Genomic DNA, 14,690 nt, shown 5'->3' with positions numbered 1-14,690 from the left:
GTCTGCTCCCATAGTTTGTGTTGTGGAAGCAGGTGCTCTATACCTATCTAAGCCCATTGTGGCCACTCCTGACTTTGAAAGATTTCGGAACATTGTACATTTTGTGCGTATAGAATAATGGTAATTTTTCTGAGACACTCAGAATGGGTTTGTTGCATGTTTAGGATCAGCAGGCTGCATCTCAGATTACTTCTGGAGGCTCAGAAAACCTTTGGGGTTTTATCATCTATTTTGCCTACAAAAAAATCCTCAGAGAGCTACACCGCTGTCTTTCTATGGGTGGGCCTTTCTTCAGTTCAATAACAGTGAAATACATCTCTGATTTGGTTTACTTGCCTGGTGATGCTTCCAGGGTTAAAGGAAGAAGCATGATAAATCTTTTGAGGGGAATGTGTCCCAAAGTTTGTCAAGTGCACAAACACTTAAGCTAAGCAATGCTATTTCAGACCTTTGGAGAGGAAGCCATGAACCTGTGAAGATTACTGAAGAAATAAGGTGGAGTTTCAGTGAACATCTTAGTATTCATGGCTGCCAGAGGTCCATCATACAGTCATCATCCAAAACTTGATAGTTGTCTTTAGCCTCCTTAAATATAAAGTGAATTCTCTTTACCAGGCTGATAAATCAAAGACAGTGATGGCAATAGAGTTTTTTACCTTGTACTTTTTCATTACATGTCTAATGCAGCATGTCTAATGTTATTTTTAGTCAAACACACTGTTGAACAGAATGTTCTTGAGATTCTCCTCCATTAGCTAGCCTGAAACATTTTCTTGCAAGTCTGCTCATTTCCAAGGGTGAAGGTTTGATTGGTTTTTATGGCTCTTCTTTAGTTTTTAAAGAATTGTTCCCTATAGGCTAAAGGGAATTTAAGGGACATCTGCTAAAGGGACATCTGCTATAATGCTTCTTAACTCTTTAAGGCTTGAATCTTCTACTTGTTACAAATAGGAAACTGAATTCCAGCAGCTTGTATTTTAGGCAAGTGGATTAAAGCAAGTATTTGCTAGTCAAGAAGAACTTGCAACAAAAAAGAGCAGCAAACAACAAAAGACAATCGCCAACCTTAACAGCGTTTGTTCTTATCAGCAGATGAAGGGGGATGGATGATTTACAACTATGTAGACATCTGGTATTCTATGTTATGCTAAATATTCCCCAAGAACTATTAGTTGTTTCAAACTCATTAATCTTGCAGTATATCGATACAGATATGAAGACATTTTGTCTCCTGTTACTGACACTGACTCTGTGCTGACTGAGCTATAACAGAATTGCTTTTCTGTCTAGAAGTGTTTGAATGCTCTGGGTGGCTTTTTTCTTGGTGTTAATCAAAGCTGAGTTTTCTTGTACTCCAGGTAAATGAAAGCTTCAGCAAGTTCCGGCAGAGGCTATGATCCCTCTGGCTTTGTCAGATGCTGTGGCAGTGATCAGTGTGGTTGCTACTGGTTTTAATACCTAGCTGTCAGTTTTGTTAGAAACAGCATAAAGCTTAGTTCTGTTAAAGGAAAATAAAGATGAAACTTAAACATCTTCTAGTGGCTTGGATGTAGGGAGCAATCTGACCAAGATTCCAGATTGTTTTATCATTAGAGTACCCAATGAGTCAGATCTCATAAGTACAAATATAAAAAACTAGGTTAGAAGAGCTTTTGCTTTCTTCAGGGTACATGATTATGAGTCAGTTCCTCTGAGTAGCGTGTAGGATGCTCCAACCACATTCCCTGGGCTGTATTTTTGTTTACCCAGAGCTCTGTTCTGTTTGTCTCTCTGAAATAGGTTTTTGCATTGTCTTCCTTTGTTTAGGTCACCCCAGTATATGAGGAGTGGACCGCAATTGATTGGTACCAGTTTTTCTGTTTATGGGAGAAGCTGCCTGCCTCAATGAAACGTGTGGCTGAGCTGGTGGGGATTGAAGAAGGTTTTCTGGCTCGCTCTGTAAAGGGCAAAATCATTGCTAGAACAGAGAAACAGCATAGACAAATGGCCATCCACAAAAGGTAGCCACAGATTGGTGTGAATGTGTGAAGATTAGAGGCCATAACATGTGGAGTGAACAGGCTTTGTATCTGTTTCCAGAATCTGGCTCTCTTGCTGCGTGAGCTGATAGCTCAGAGAGACTGGATCTGGTCTGCTCTGGACTGAGAACACTGCTTGCTTAAGATGTTTGTGCTGATATTTTTAGAAGCCACCTTCTTTGTTTATTTTGTGTGCTATGCTATTAGTACCATTCTGCCCTATGCTATCATGGTACATTTTGCCATGTACACTAATGTGCCCTTGTTGATGATTTTATGTACATGTGTACTACTACTACAGGTTTTTCACCAGTCTTGCCCTTCTGGATTTAATCAGTGAGGTTCCCTTGAAGGATATGACCAAGAAATATGGCTGCAGTCGTGGCCAGCTTCAGTCCTTGCAGCAATCTGCTGCCACCTATGCAGGTGAGTTGTCAGGGCAAATACTCCAGGAGTCGTAGGCTAGTCTGTTTCCTTTCCTTCCAGGTAAGATTGTCACAGTGTGGTACTAACAACAAGCAGTCTTGTAAGACCACTTCCAGCTTGATAGCTTCATCTGGGGTTGCCCCTGCTTTGAGATGGAACCACAGAGTGTGCTGTGGGAAGGGGGCCAGCTGAGTGGAATCAAGCAGTGCTGTAGCATGCTGAGGTCTGTGGAAACCATCTGTGTGCTGTGCAAGAATATGGTTTGTTCAATACTAAGTGTGGAAACAAGTACAAGTCCATCCTGAAGCTTTGCTCTATCAGGAAAGAGTACCTTTCAATATGGGTAAAGTTTGGAGTCTCGAAGAGTTAACATGGCTTTCTCCTGCTTGCAATGTGAATTGGCCAGAAAGTATAAGTTTGTAGTTTTCAAACCAGTGTGAGTAGTTTCTGGGTCATTTATCACCATATAACAAGAAGACAGATAGCTGTCACCTTGAACTTCATTTCCTTAAGAGGGCTGTGTAGCAGTAAAAGTAACAGCCCACCATGTGGATGAGGCATGCCTAAGTCCTCTATTACTCCATAAGTGGGTCTTCAATTTTTAAGACATTTTTAGCTTGATTTGCAAAACCTTGTATGTGGGTTGAGCATGAGTCAAAGCCCCAAAATGAAAAGGTCACACCAAGTGATACAGAGTCGTTCAAATTAATTCTGGTAGTAGAAATAACTTTTTGTTGTAGCAGTTTCATAATTCTCTATTCCCGGTATTCATAATTTTCACAAAAGTAATTTTGGAAGTAAAATGAACTATTGACATGACATATAGTTAAGAGATGATAAAAGTTGTATTTTATAATCACTGTAAAAGTAGTCAGAAATGTGTGTCTTTCCGTTATTTTCATATTCTGAAGATGCAATGTGTGAGTAAGAAACTATCTTTGCTCTGCTCTTTAACACCTTCCATCTGCTGGGAACTGCAGTTATAACCTTTATCACAGGCTTTGCTACCTCCTGTGATGCTCTCAGTAACTGAAGGGCAAGATCTACAGGCCAAGTTCTGCTCTTATGGACATCAGTGCTGGCTTTCCTCAAAGATCTGTGGCTTCTCTTAGTGCCTCTCATCACTGCTTTTTCTGTCTTCTTCAGTGTGTGGTTCCTCGGACTCCTGTTACAGGATATGCATGTGCTTCACACTTTCAAGATCAGCATCTTCGAAAAAGCAGTGTCATTCAGAATCTATGCCTCACTGATAAACTAGTTAATTCTAGATTGAGTTCTGCAAGACCAGCTGCTAGTCATAGTTACAATGAACATGAGTTAGTTTCCGTAAGTAATGGGAAGGTCAGAAATGTAAAGTGAATGCAGATCAGATGAAGGGGAAAAATGGATTCAACTTGGTAGAACTGGAGCTGGAGTCAAGGCATTGCTGTAATTCTGTGTTTCAGGAATGGTAACAGTTTTCTGTAATCGACTGGGCTGGCACAACATGGAGCTGTTGCTCTCTCAGTTCCAGAGCCGCCTCACTTTTGGGGTTCACAGGGAGCTTTGTGACCTGGTACGAGTGTCTCTGCTGAATGCACAGCGTGCGAGGATGCTTTACAACGCTGGCTTTGTCACAGTGGCTGATCTTGCTAAAGCCAGTCCTGATGAGGTGGCAACTGCTCTGAAGAATTCAGTACCATTTAAAAGGTGAGAAGTCACAAAGTCCACAAGTCAAGTAAAGGAGTTTGTCAGGTGAAGGATTACAGGATGAAACCTGTAATATTATGTGGCAACCTTTTGGTACTCGGTGTCAAGCGTTAGTTAGAAATAACTTGTAGGTCTTTCTGACTGCTTACAGTCATTACATGATTATTTTGAAATTAATAGAAGCATCTTTTATTTGCAGCATAAGTTTGTGAGACCTAAATTCTCTTCTTATTCCTCTTTGCAATGCACTGTTCAGTCTTGGGTGAATTGTTAATGCTTTCTGAAGACTTTTTGCTGCCTCTAAAAGGCGGCTCCACCATATGATCAAAGGAGTTGATGATTTATTACTGTATATCATTTGAGATTCTCTTGTGATTTTCATGTTGGTGTAATGACAATATTCCTTGATCAAGTACTTTTTGGACTGTGCTGTGACACTTGTCTGGTTCATGCTTCTGAAGTTTCCTCGCTTTGGAAAACAATGCATGAAGGAGGATTGGTTCAGACCCTGAATCTTCCCCTAGGAGGAAGGTGGGACTCATCTAGGGTACACGCTTGGGCATGGAAACTTGGGAATGCTTCTGGGTATACAGGCAGTAATATCTTTAATCAGCATCAATTCACATATAGAAAACTAAACCAGTTATTTGGTTCATAAAACTGAACCAGTTAATAGGAAATAACTGGTGATTTCCTATTAAGTGCATTATATTTTGGATATAGTGCTGCTGTGAAGCTAGGAAGCTGTGAAACTAAATGAAATGGGACTGGGGAGAATAGTGCCATCTCCTTGTGTTGTTTGTTATTTTATGCATAAATGTTTACATCTGTCTGTTACCCTTCCCATAGTGTTCGTAGGGCTGTGGATGAAGATGAAGAATCAGCAGAGGAGCGTCGGACAGTGCGAGGAATCTGGATGGCTGGAATGAAAGGTTTAACTGAAAGAGAAGCAGCTTCCCTCATTGTGGAGGAAGCCAGGGGACTTCTCCAGCAGGATTTGGCACTGATAGGAGTGCAGTGGAACCCAGAGTCTTTTCTTGAGACTGATACATCTTCTGTGATCAGCAGTGAGTCAGAACTGGAAGACAGACTACATAGATCGAGTGGAGAGCAGTCTTCTGTGTCTTTGAAGGTGTTAAACAAGAAAGGCTGCAGAGTTGAAGGTTGTAATGGCCTCAGTTCTCAAACTGGAAACTTATCCCTTATTAAAAAGGGACACAAAAGGCGACTAAGCAGTAGTACAGAAAACTCTAGATTTGAGAGTGAACTCCCAGGCAGGAGACAGGCTCGAGCAGAGGAAGGCAGTGATGATATTGTGTGCAGTGCTAGGAAACGGCCAAATAGGTGCGGAGGTAATGAACATGTAGGAGGAGTTTCTCCAGTCAAACCCAAGCTGGATTCTGGGAGAGCAATTCCAGAACTCCCTACTGAACAAGCGAAAACACCAGCATTGAGAACAAAGTCTTCAGCCTCTAGATTGCTAAAAAGCATGGACATGCATTTAAACTGGACTAGGAACAGAAATACTGCTTCAAAACTGCAGAGGTCACTTCTTGAAGATTCAAATACACTTACCATAGACATACCAAAGCCACCTGCTTTCCATCCCACCATTTCAACAGATAATCATTCTTCAGACCAAAATAGTAAGAAACTTACGGAAACAGGGTCTGAAGGTCATCAAGTCTCAAATTCTGTACAGATGGGGGAAATGAACCTTGGGAGGAAAGATAAAATGGAAGAATTATTTCCAGAGCCTACCACCACCAATGAAGGTGTGCCTAAGGGGAGAGTGTGTTTGCACGCACCTGGTACATTGCAGGGTACTCCATGCATTAATGTGGAGAAACATAACACTGGAGGAAGTCTGGTAATACCTGGCAGTGCAAGGACACAGAAAAACAGCACTGATGATAAGCAGAGTGAAATGAGTAAAATACAAACAGATGCAAGACGTGCTGAGACGATGATGGGTAAGCAGCAGATAGCTTTAGACACAGTCCATGGTAATGTAACTGCTAGCTGCTCTGGAAGCAGACATGTCCATTGTGGCAGCAGGATACAGAAGCCTCTGCATTTTTGTCCTGGTGAGGATAAATCCTGCCATATTCAGATTCAGAGCAGTGGCCAAAATGGGAGTGAGAAGCCCAATGGAGTATTGCCACAAGCTGGAGCATTGCAGAAAGCCAACAGTCATCCTAAAGACTCTCTAGTAAAATCCAGAGGTGTTTGCAATGCAGGTGAAGTTCATAATGGTCCATCCTCTCATCTGTTTTCTGACTGTAGAGACTTTGAAGATAGCTTCCAATTGGATACTCAAACTGAGATGCTAATAAAACAGGAGGGAGCAGCTGGAATCACAGGACAGCAGGGAATACAAGGTTCAGAGCTGGCCGCAATACCACAGCAGGAAATCCCCAAGAAACTAAGCACTTCACTGACTGATAATGCTCCTGATGAAAGGCTGGCTGCAACACTTAGGAAACTGGGCTTATCGAGTCTTATCACAACAAATACAATTACAAAAAACATATCTCAGCAGTGCAGTAATAAATTGTTGGAGTCTGAGGGCCTTAATTTACAGCCCATAGTGAAGGAAGCAGAATCTGCACGTTTCCTTCCAGGAAGTGATTTCTCAGTGACCGACTCTCAGCTACACAGCTTTCTGCAAGATTTCCAGACCCAAAAGTCCGTGAAAGGAGAGAATGTGTCTAAAGACCTTAATAAAGCAACCTCCCCTTTTGGTGGCGAGCACATTGTGCAAGTAAAATGCCACCCTGTCCCTGAAACAAGCCTGAATATGAGTGATAGCTTGCTGTTTGATGATAGCTTTGGTAATGTCAATGACCTTCCAGCTGCTCACATCACGGAAGCTGACAGAAAGGACCCTGTGGAGAAGCAAGAGGCTTTGCTTCCTCCAGATGCTCTTTTGCAGAACCTAAGGCCTCTTCAGAATAAATTTGATGTCAGTGGCAATCAGAAAGAGCATGAGGATCCTGTGCAGCCTACCAGTGTGTCTCCAGCATTCTCTGATATAATAGCTGAAGTTTTAGATCATGCAAACTCTCCGTCTTTTCTGGGAGATCTTCCTTCTGCATTTCACAGTCAGTCAGGGTTAAGAAACCCAGTGATTTCTAACAGTGACCCTTGTCCAAAGGCTTTAGTAGGAGATCAATGTGAGAAGCTCTGGAAGAGCCATCAAACTGTAGACAAGAAAACCCATCCAGCAGTGTGGACTGACCACTCATTTGAACTAAGCCCAGGATTGCAGGATGTATTAGACAAATGGCCTAGTGCCTCAGGCATTGAACTGCTTTCAGTAAGCTCCCGTTTAAAAGGAAAGTTAATTGCTCCTGTTGTTAATCAAGAGCAAGATCCAGGTTTAGAATCTGGCTGTTGTCAGCCAGAGCCTTTGCCCACTTGCCGGGATTTGGAAAGCTCTTTCAAGGTTAAAGAAAATGAAAGAGAAAACTTGGGTCTTCAGAAAACGGACTGCATAACACTTCCATTGAGGGGAAACAACAGAACATCCTGTCCTCCACCAGACAGTAACAACGGGCTTATTCCTCCATCACCTTGCAAAGAACTTTTTCTGACGAGTTCTTTTTCTCTCCCTGTGACATCTGCAAGGAAGAGACAAGTCACCTGCATGCATGAAGGGCAGCTGATTCAGCCACAGCAGAATAGCAAGGACAATGCAGAGCAGCAGGTAAAAACACTCCAGGTCAGTCTTGGAAGTGTAGACTCAATTGAGACTGATGAGATAAAAGATGATTCCACTATAGACCAAGGCTTTTCACTGCAGCTCTCTCAGGATGTTTTTCCACTTGTTCCCCTAAGTGCTGAAAGTTTCACTATCATTGATGTAGCAAGTGACAAAGAACTTTTCCAGACTTTTGTTGCAGAATGGAAGGAGAAGAACAGATTCTCCATCTCAGTGGCATGTGAAAGGACAAAATGTCTTTTGTCTCCCAAATCAACAATTGGTGGCAAATTCAGGCAAGGTCAGTTCCATGTTCCAGTGTATTATTTTGCGAACAGCAGGATGGCATCTGCAGCTGAAAGCAGGAGTGGAGAAGGAAGGGGATTGCAAAAAGGATTACAATTACTGATATTAATTGGATATTGCCAGCTGAGTCTTAGCAGAGGAAGGAGAATTAGGGTCAAGCATTTCATTAGTAGGTCTTTGGTTATAGTAATGAAGTGTTAGCAGCTTGTTTGTACGTGAGAGCATCTAAACATTCTTAATGTTTCATTGTGTATAAAATACGTCTGGCTTTTGCAGTCCCTTTATCCATCTCAGAAACAACCTTAGGTTCTTTTAAAAGGAATAATATATCCAACAGTAAACTGTACAGATCGCTCGGTGTCTCCACTGAGTTACTTGTGGGATTGCCTCTTAACCAAAGTTCAATGTGCATGTGTGAAATTCAGATCAGTCTCTGGGTTCTTGCAATATGGCTTCAGTTTTTCCACAGGAGTATTCATATGCTGCAGTTTGCTGCTGCTTTATAAAAACACTCTTCCTTTAAAATGACAAGATTAAGCAGAGTTAGATTCTTTGCTGTCATATTGCCATACCAACAACAACAATGTTCCTTACCTGACAGACCAATGAGAAATGTCCTTCAGAGTAGAAGGAGGGAATATATTTCTGTTTCAGCTCTTCAAGAGGTTGCCAGGAAAGGCTGGAGTTTTGTAGGAATGCTCTCTGGGTGGTTGTTTCCGTTAAGAGAAAGTTTTGCTCTTCTAAATTGTTTTGGTTCTGTGATATTTTTTCCCCAAAAAGAAACACAGATTTTTCTCCCTATACATGAAAACAAAAATAAGAAATTTAGGCTTACCTGTGTGTTATTGCGGATCCAAACTCTTCTGTATTTATGGATGCCATTTTATAAATGTAACTTAAAAATGATTTGTTTAGCAAGTTCTCCTCAGTGGATGCAAGTTAAAGATGATGGATTTCCTGTCCAAGGCTCTGAAGACATCCTGGTAGTTGGACTGGCAGTATGTTGGGGTGGAAAAGATGCCTACTATGTCTCTTTGCAGCAGGTAGAAGACCAGACTGGTAAGTGAATGGCCAGGCTGCACTGTGTTACCTGACACTGCAGTTCAAGAAAGTACCTTCAGTAGATAGGTTCTTGGAATTGTTTTGAGTGTCCCAAGTGCAGCTCAGTTGTGTGATGGAGTAATTTAGCCAGGTTATTCAGCAGTCTTAAGTTTTGAACACCGTTCAACATGCTGTTGTGGAAGCATCTATGCTGCTATATAAGGCCAGGTAATTGGCTCAAGCACTGGACTGCTGAGCATGCCTATGGCTAAAATGTTAGCTTAATCCCATTTTCTTTTTAGCTTACTTGCTTTTCTCTTTCAGCCTCTTCCAATTTTTGCTTTCCAGAAGAAACATGACACTAGAATGCTGATTTATAGCCCAGTCTGTGCTATGTGGCCTCATGTTTGGTAGTACAGATACAGCATATTGTTTTCAGAGCCTTGTCTGGTTTGATAAAATATGTAATATCCATATAGATTTATTGTTATGTGTTCACAGTCCAACTGTAGGTTTTGTGCTTTAGGTGATTGCTTTCAAATTTAGATTGCATTCAAGATTTCTCTTGCCTTTTTTATCATGCAGTGGGTAAAAAAAGGACTTTTGCTTGTATTTCCTGGCTTAGAAATCAGCATGAGTTTGGCACCGCCACCTTTGGACAAAAACCTGTCTGTAACAGAGAGACTGTATCAACTGCAGCTGTACCTGCAGAAGAAGCCCCAGCAGGAGCGCTCACTTGTGATGTATAACTTTATTCAACACTACAAGACTCTGCTGATGGCTTGTGGCATCTCCTTGGAAGGAAATTTTGAGGACCCAAAGGTTTGCAGGATTAAGAAAATTAGCTTGGGTAAAACTACTAGTTTAAACACACAAGTGGAAAGACAGGAATACCTTCTGGTATGTTCCTTCTGTCATTTTGATTTGAATATTTATACCTCTCAAGAGGTTTAGTGACATTTTCTTCCAGTGGGAAATCTGTAACAGTATTTAGGGAAGACTTCTGCTATTTGTGTTCATGGTGCCAGCAGGAGAAACAAGGCAGGTTCAGTGATAGGTTAACATATTCATCTTTCACACCTGATCGCTTGTGTGGGGAGGATGAAGTTAACTCTTTCCCATGTACCAGTGGACAGGGCTAACCTCTTCTTTTGTTGCAATAAGAAGCCTGGGACTGGAATGGCAGAGGAGCTTCTGGTCAGGTTATTGATTCTAACAGCAGAAGACTTTGTAAGCAAAGATTTGCTCACTATGAGTATGGACCACCTTGCTACCACTATTTTCTCAAAACAAAACAAAGTGTACACGTAATTTCAAAAGGTTTGGTTACCATTTGTAGCTCAGAAGAAACACTAGAAAGAGGTAAAAGCACCTTCTTGTCCTTGTTAGGAAACGCGCTACATGCATCGAATTTTCTAGTGTTGATTTTAAGAGCTTGTATCACACTTGGGCTGGATAGCAGAAAGTCAATATTAAAATCTGCAGTTAAGTAGCTAAGGTATTCAACACAAGAGCAAACTTAGCTTTACACACTGACACATATTTTTATTTTAGGATAAATTTAAAGAGCAATAAAAGTTGCACCTTTCCCTGCACTGTTTCTTGTATTAAATGAAGTAATATTCATATTTGGTCATATTAGTGATGCAATGAATATATACATACTCACCCCTCCTGCCACCCTATATATATATGCATACGGTTTTTACCTTCTGCTTAAATGGTAGGGACAGTGCAGAAACCTATGTTTTGTCCTATTTTGACACAAGAAATTAAGATATAGCTATGAGTGAAATAGCTTTGAAGACAGTGGGAGGTATGAGGCTTAACATGGATAAAATTCGCCTTGTAGAATTCTTGGTACTAGTGCTGATGTGTAAAACATAGGAGAGCTCAGCTTGACTAATATTCTAGATCAACAGCAAGTTCTGATTTTTACAGAGTCAGTTTTCAGATTAAACATGTTTTTGATTCTGATTTTCATATTTAATCCCCTTTGTGTTAGGTTTTAATAAGTGAAAAAAGCCTCAGGACAACACTTCTAGATGTGTTTAGTTGACAGGGGATAAAGTTTTCAAATGTGCAGTTAACTTTGAGTGAGAATGAAGCTGTTCAGTGGCTTATGCCCTCTTGAAGGTTTTATCTGAAATCATGTAAATTTCCCACAAATTATGCCAGTCTGCCTGGCAAATGAAGACAAAATAATCTGCACTATGACCTTATATTAACGTGCACTTAAATAGTTACACTGGTGTGATGACTAAAATGGAAGAAAGGTCTCATGGAGGTCTCCCTTCTTAAGGTTGCGTGTTGGCTGCTTGATTCTGGCTCTAAGGAACGTACACTCCACAACATGGTGACCAACTTTCTCCCCAGCGAGCTACCTCTCCTGGAAGGGGTGGGCACCGGCCAAGGGGTGCAGAGCCTGGGGCTTAGTGCCAGCCGAGATCATTCTGGGCGGTACAGAGCAGCGATAGAGTCTGTGCTTTGCTTCAATGTCATGAACCAGCTCCATAATGAATTACAGAAGGAAAATCTGACAGGTAAAGAGAGCTCCTCCACTTGGGGGCAAAGATGGAGGGTAAAAGTAGCTGTCCTACCACAGGCTGAATGACCAGTGAAGAGAGGAGATGTGGAAGTTCTTCTCTAAGTATATTCTGTGGCAAACTGTTCATTTGTTAAGAGAAAAGAGGGAGCTTCCCTTGGAAGTACATCTGTTTTGTCAAAAAAAAGAATAAATTGAATTTTATATTAAAAGAAATCTTTTACATCCCTAATATCCACCAGTTCCACTGGTTAAAACAATTGCAGAGTCTTACTTTAAGTCTGAATCAAGCCGATCTCTACTTCCCAGGTGAGTGCTCTGGCCATTCTGAGGGGACTTGTGGGTCTGTCTATGGTTTCTCATGAAAATTTTCTAAACTTTTTGCATTTCATTGTCAGAAACAATTCCTAAAATCCTCAGATGTTTTCTGAAGGAGTTTCTTGGTTCTTGCCTGCCCACATAGCATTGTTTGCTATGTATGTGTTGCATCCACGGAACTTTTGATTCCCATAGTGAACGGTCCAGTGTGTTTACACTAAGATTTGCTGAGTGCTTCTCTCTGTTTAAAAGCAAGCAAAAAGAACTCCCAAAAGCATATACCTATGGTGGGCTTTATGATTGTTTCCCCTAAGTTATATCCAAAGCCTAAAATGAGGGTCCAGTCTTACTGAAGCCTTGCAAGTTTACCACATCGTATCTGATGATAATTAAACCTTAGAACATTTTTAAAAGATGTGGGTGGTGGAATGAATCATAGATATATAATGATCATAGAATAGTCAGGGTTGGAAAGGACTTTAAGATCATCCAGTTCCAACCCCCTGCCATGGGCCACAGCAACTACAGTTATTACAGTTATTACAGTTATTACAGTTATACACCACACTAGACCATGTCACCTAAAGCTCCGTCCAGCCTGGTCTTGAACACTGCCAGCGATTTACCACTTCTTTGGGCAACCTGTTCCAGTGCCTCACCACCCTCATAGTAAAGAACTTCTTCCCTATATCTAACCTGAACTTCCCCTGTTTCGGTTTGAACCCATCACCCCTTGTCCTATCACTGCAGTCCCTGATGAAGAGTCGCTCTCCAGCATCCTTGTAGGCCCACTTCAGGTACTGGAAGCTGCTCTGAGGTGCATCAAGTTGGAAAGCTTTAGATTAAGTGTGACTATGGTTTATAGAATGTTGATAGTACAAAGAGATGTGTGTTTCTTAGGAGAAAAAAAAAAAAGTTGTTATTCCCATAAATATTTTTGTGATTAAAAAGTTCTGGAATACTTCTTATTATGAAATATTTCTTACTATGAAATATTTCAGAAACAAAAGTATTTAAATCTGTATTGGCAGATTTCAGTGTGTCAGGACATTCAGGATTTAAAAACCTGAGGATTCCCCAGTTGTGGGATTTTTTACTGAATCTGTTATCTGCAGTTGATCTGGTTTTGTGATTATAAAAGCTTTTATTGGTGTTTTTACTTACTACAGATGTATTTTCTAAAGTGGAGATGCCCTCCCATTACTGTTTGGCTCTGCTGGAGCTGAATGGCATCGGCTTTAGCACAACGGCGTATGAAACCCAGAAACAAGTCATGCAAGCTAAACTGAGTGAGCTTGAGACCAAGGCTTATCAGCTCGCAGGCCACAGATTCTCCTTGACTAGCCCTGATGACATTGCAGAGGTATGTAGGGGTTAGGGCAGGAAAGAGAACTTTTGGCCCCAAGAGGGTCAGAAAAAAGCCTTCTTGAGCAGACTGCATATGGGGAAAAGACAAAACACAAACTGAATGCTGCTCAGAGCTGAAGTTGATTTGTCTTTACACTTGTGATGAGCTTGCAAGATGCTCTGTGTCTCCTGCTTGTTACTGATCATTCTGATGTGGAAATAAGCATGTTGGAAATAAAAACCAAGTGGAAATAAGCGTGTTTGAGAGGACCTTGGCTTTTCATGGTGCATGAGATGATCTGACAGTTAAATGCCTTTTGGAATATTTTGGATGAATGGTATGGGACTAGAGAAGCTTTTTTGCAATACCAGTGCTCTCCACATAAGATGTGATGTTGTGTAGTTCGAGTCTAAGAATGGTACTGAATAAGCTGCCTATTACCCTGGTCCCTACACAGGCATGAAAGAGGAGGAAAGACTGCTTTAATTGAATCAACTACTGTTTGATTTTAAGAACTGATATAGAACTGATTTCTTTTAAAGCCTAAGAAAATTTTCTGTGTAAATTAGCAAGGCATTTATTCCTGAAGGACTTTACTATATATCTATTAATGTATGTTACATGGAACCATAGGAATAGATTCTAATTGCTGTGCATGTTTTTTCCCCCATTTCTTTCTTTTCTATATACTAATTGCTTGCTGAGGGACTATACTTCATATGGAAGTAGTCAAAATGTGCAAGCAGCCACCACTAAAAGAAGTTCTACAGAAATAATTCTCCCTTTTTGCAAATGCAGTTTTGCTCGGTGACAGGAGTGTGAGTTGGAACTCCTGAGATAACTCTTGGCTCCAATTTCACTCCTCCTCATGGGGAAGGGGAAGGAAAGTTTTCTCAGATGTGCTGTTCTCTGAACTACAGAAGCTTGTTTCCCATGTGCAATCATGTAAAGTATCTTGTGTAGGTTAGTAGGGCTTTACCCTTCTAATTTTGTGTCAGGACAAATTTTGTGCTCTATAAATGAGGAAGATAAAAGCCTCTATTCCTTTCTGCCACTTCTGTTCCTTTCTGCCAGCTGTGAAATGCAACACAATAGCTGCTAAATGGTGTATAATGCTACATAAATGCAAAATGAAGACCCATGTTCTGTCTGTCACTAAGTGAGCAGATACTTCATTTTCCAGCTCTTGGCAGTGTTTTAGGAAAATTAATATTCTGGCTATTCTATATTTGTGCCCACCTCCTCCTGTGCCATTCCTGTGGCTCTGAAGCCTGCTCCCTACTAACACTTCTTTTT

The 14,690-nt window shown here is 41.0% G+C and overlaps 1 protein-coding gene across 1 annotated transcript in view; it reads left to right on the top strand.

Moving 5' to 3' along the window:
* POLQ (DNA polymerase theta) overlaps positions 1-14,690 on the top strand; it is a gene marked incomplete at its 3' end in the record, with an annotated part of 50,750 nt that overhangs the window by 20,322 nt on the left and 15,738 nt on the right. The window contains exons 12-19 of the mRNA XM_080613804.1: positions 1,807-2,000; positions 2,320-2,444; positions 3,890-4,133; positions 4,983-8,137; positions 9,058-9,201; positions 9,809-10,005; positions 11,486-11,726; positions 13,216-13,409. Coding sequence (XP_080469930.1) covers positions 1,807-2,000; positions 2,320-2,444; positions 3,890-4,133; positions 4,983-8,137; positions 9,058-9,201; positions 9,809-10,005; positions 11,486-11,726; positions 13,216-13,409 — 4,494 coding nt within the window. The remainder of the gene's footprint in view (positions 1-1,806; positions 2,001-2,319; positions 2,445-3,889; positions 4,134-4,982; positions 8,138-9,057; positions 9,202-9,808; positions 10,006-11,485; positions 11,727-13,215; positions 13,410-14,690) is intronic.

The sequence above is a fragment of the Psittacula echo genome, assembly GCF_963264785.1.
Source record: "Psittacula echo genome assembly, chromosome: 3".
Lineage (NCBI taxonomy): Eukaryota > Metazoa > Chordata > Aves > Psittaciformes > Psittacidae > Psittacula > Psittacula echo.
This window is presented reverse-complemented; position numbering and strand designations above follow the sequence as displayed.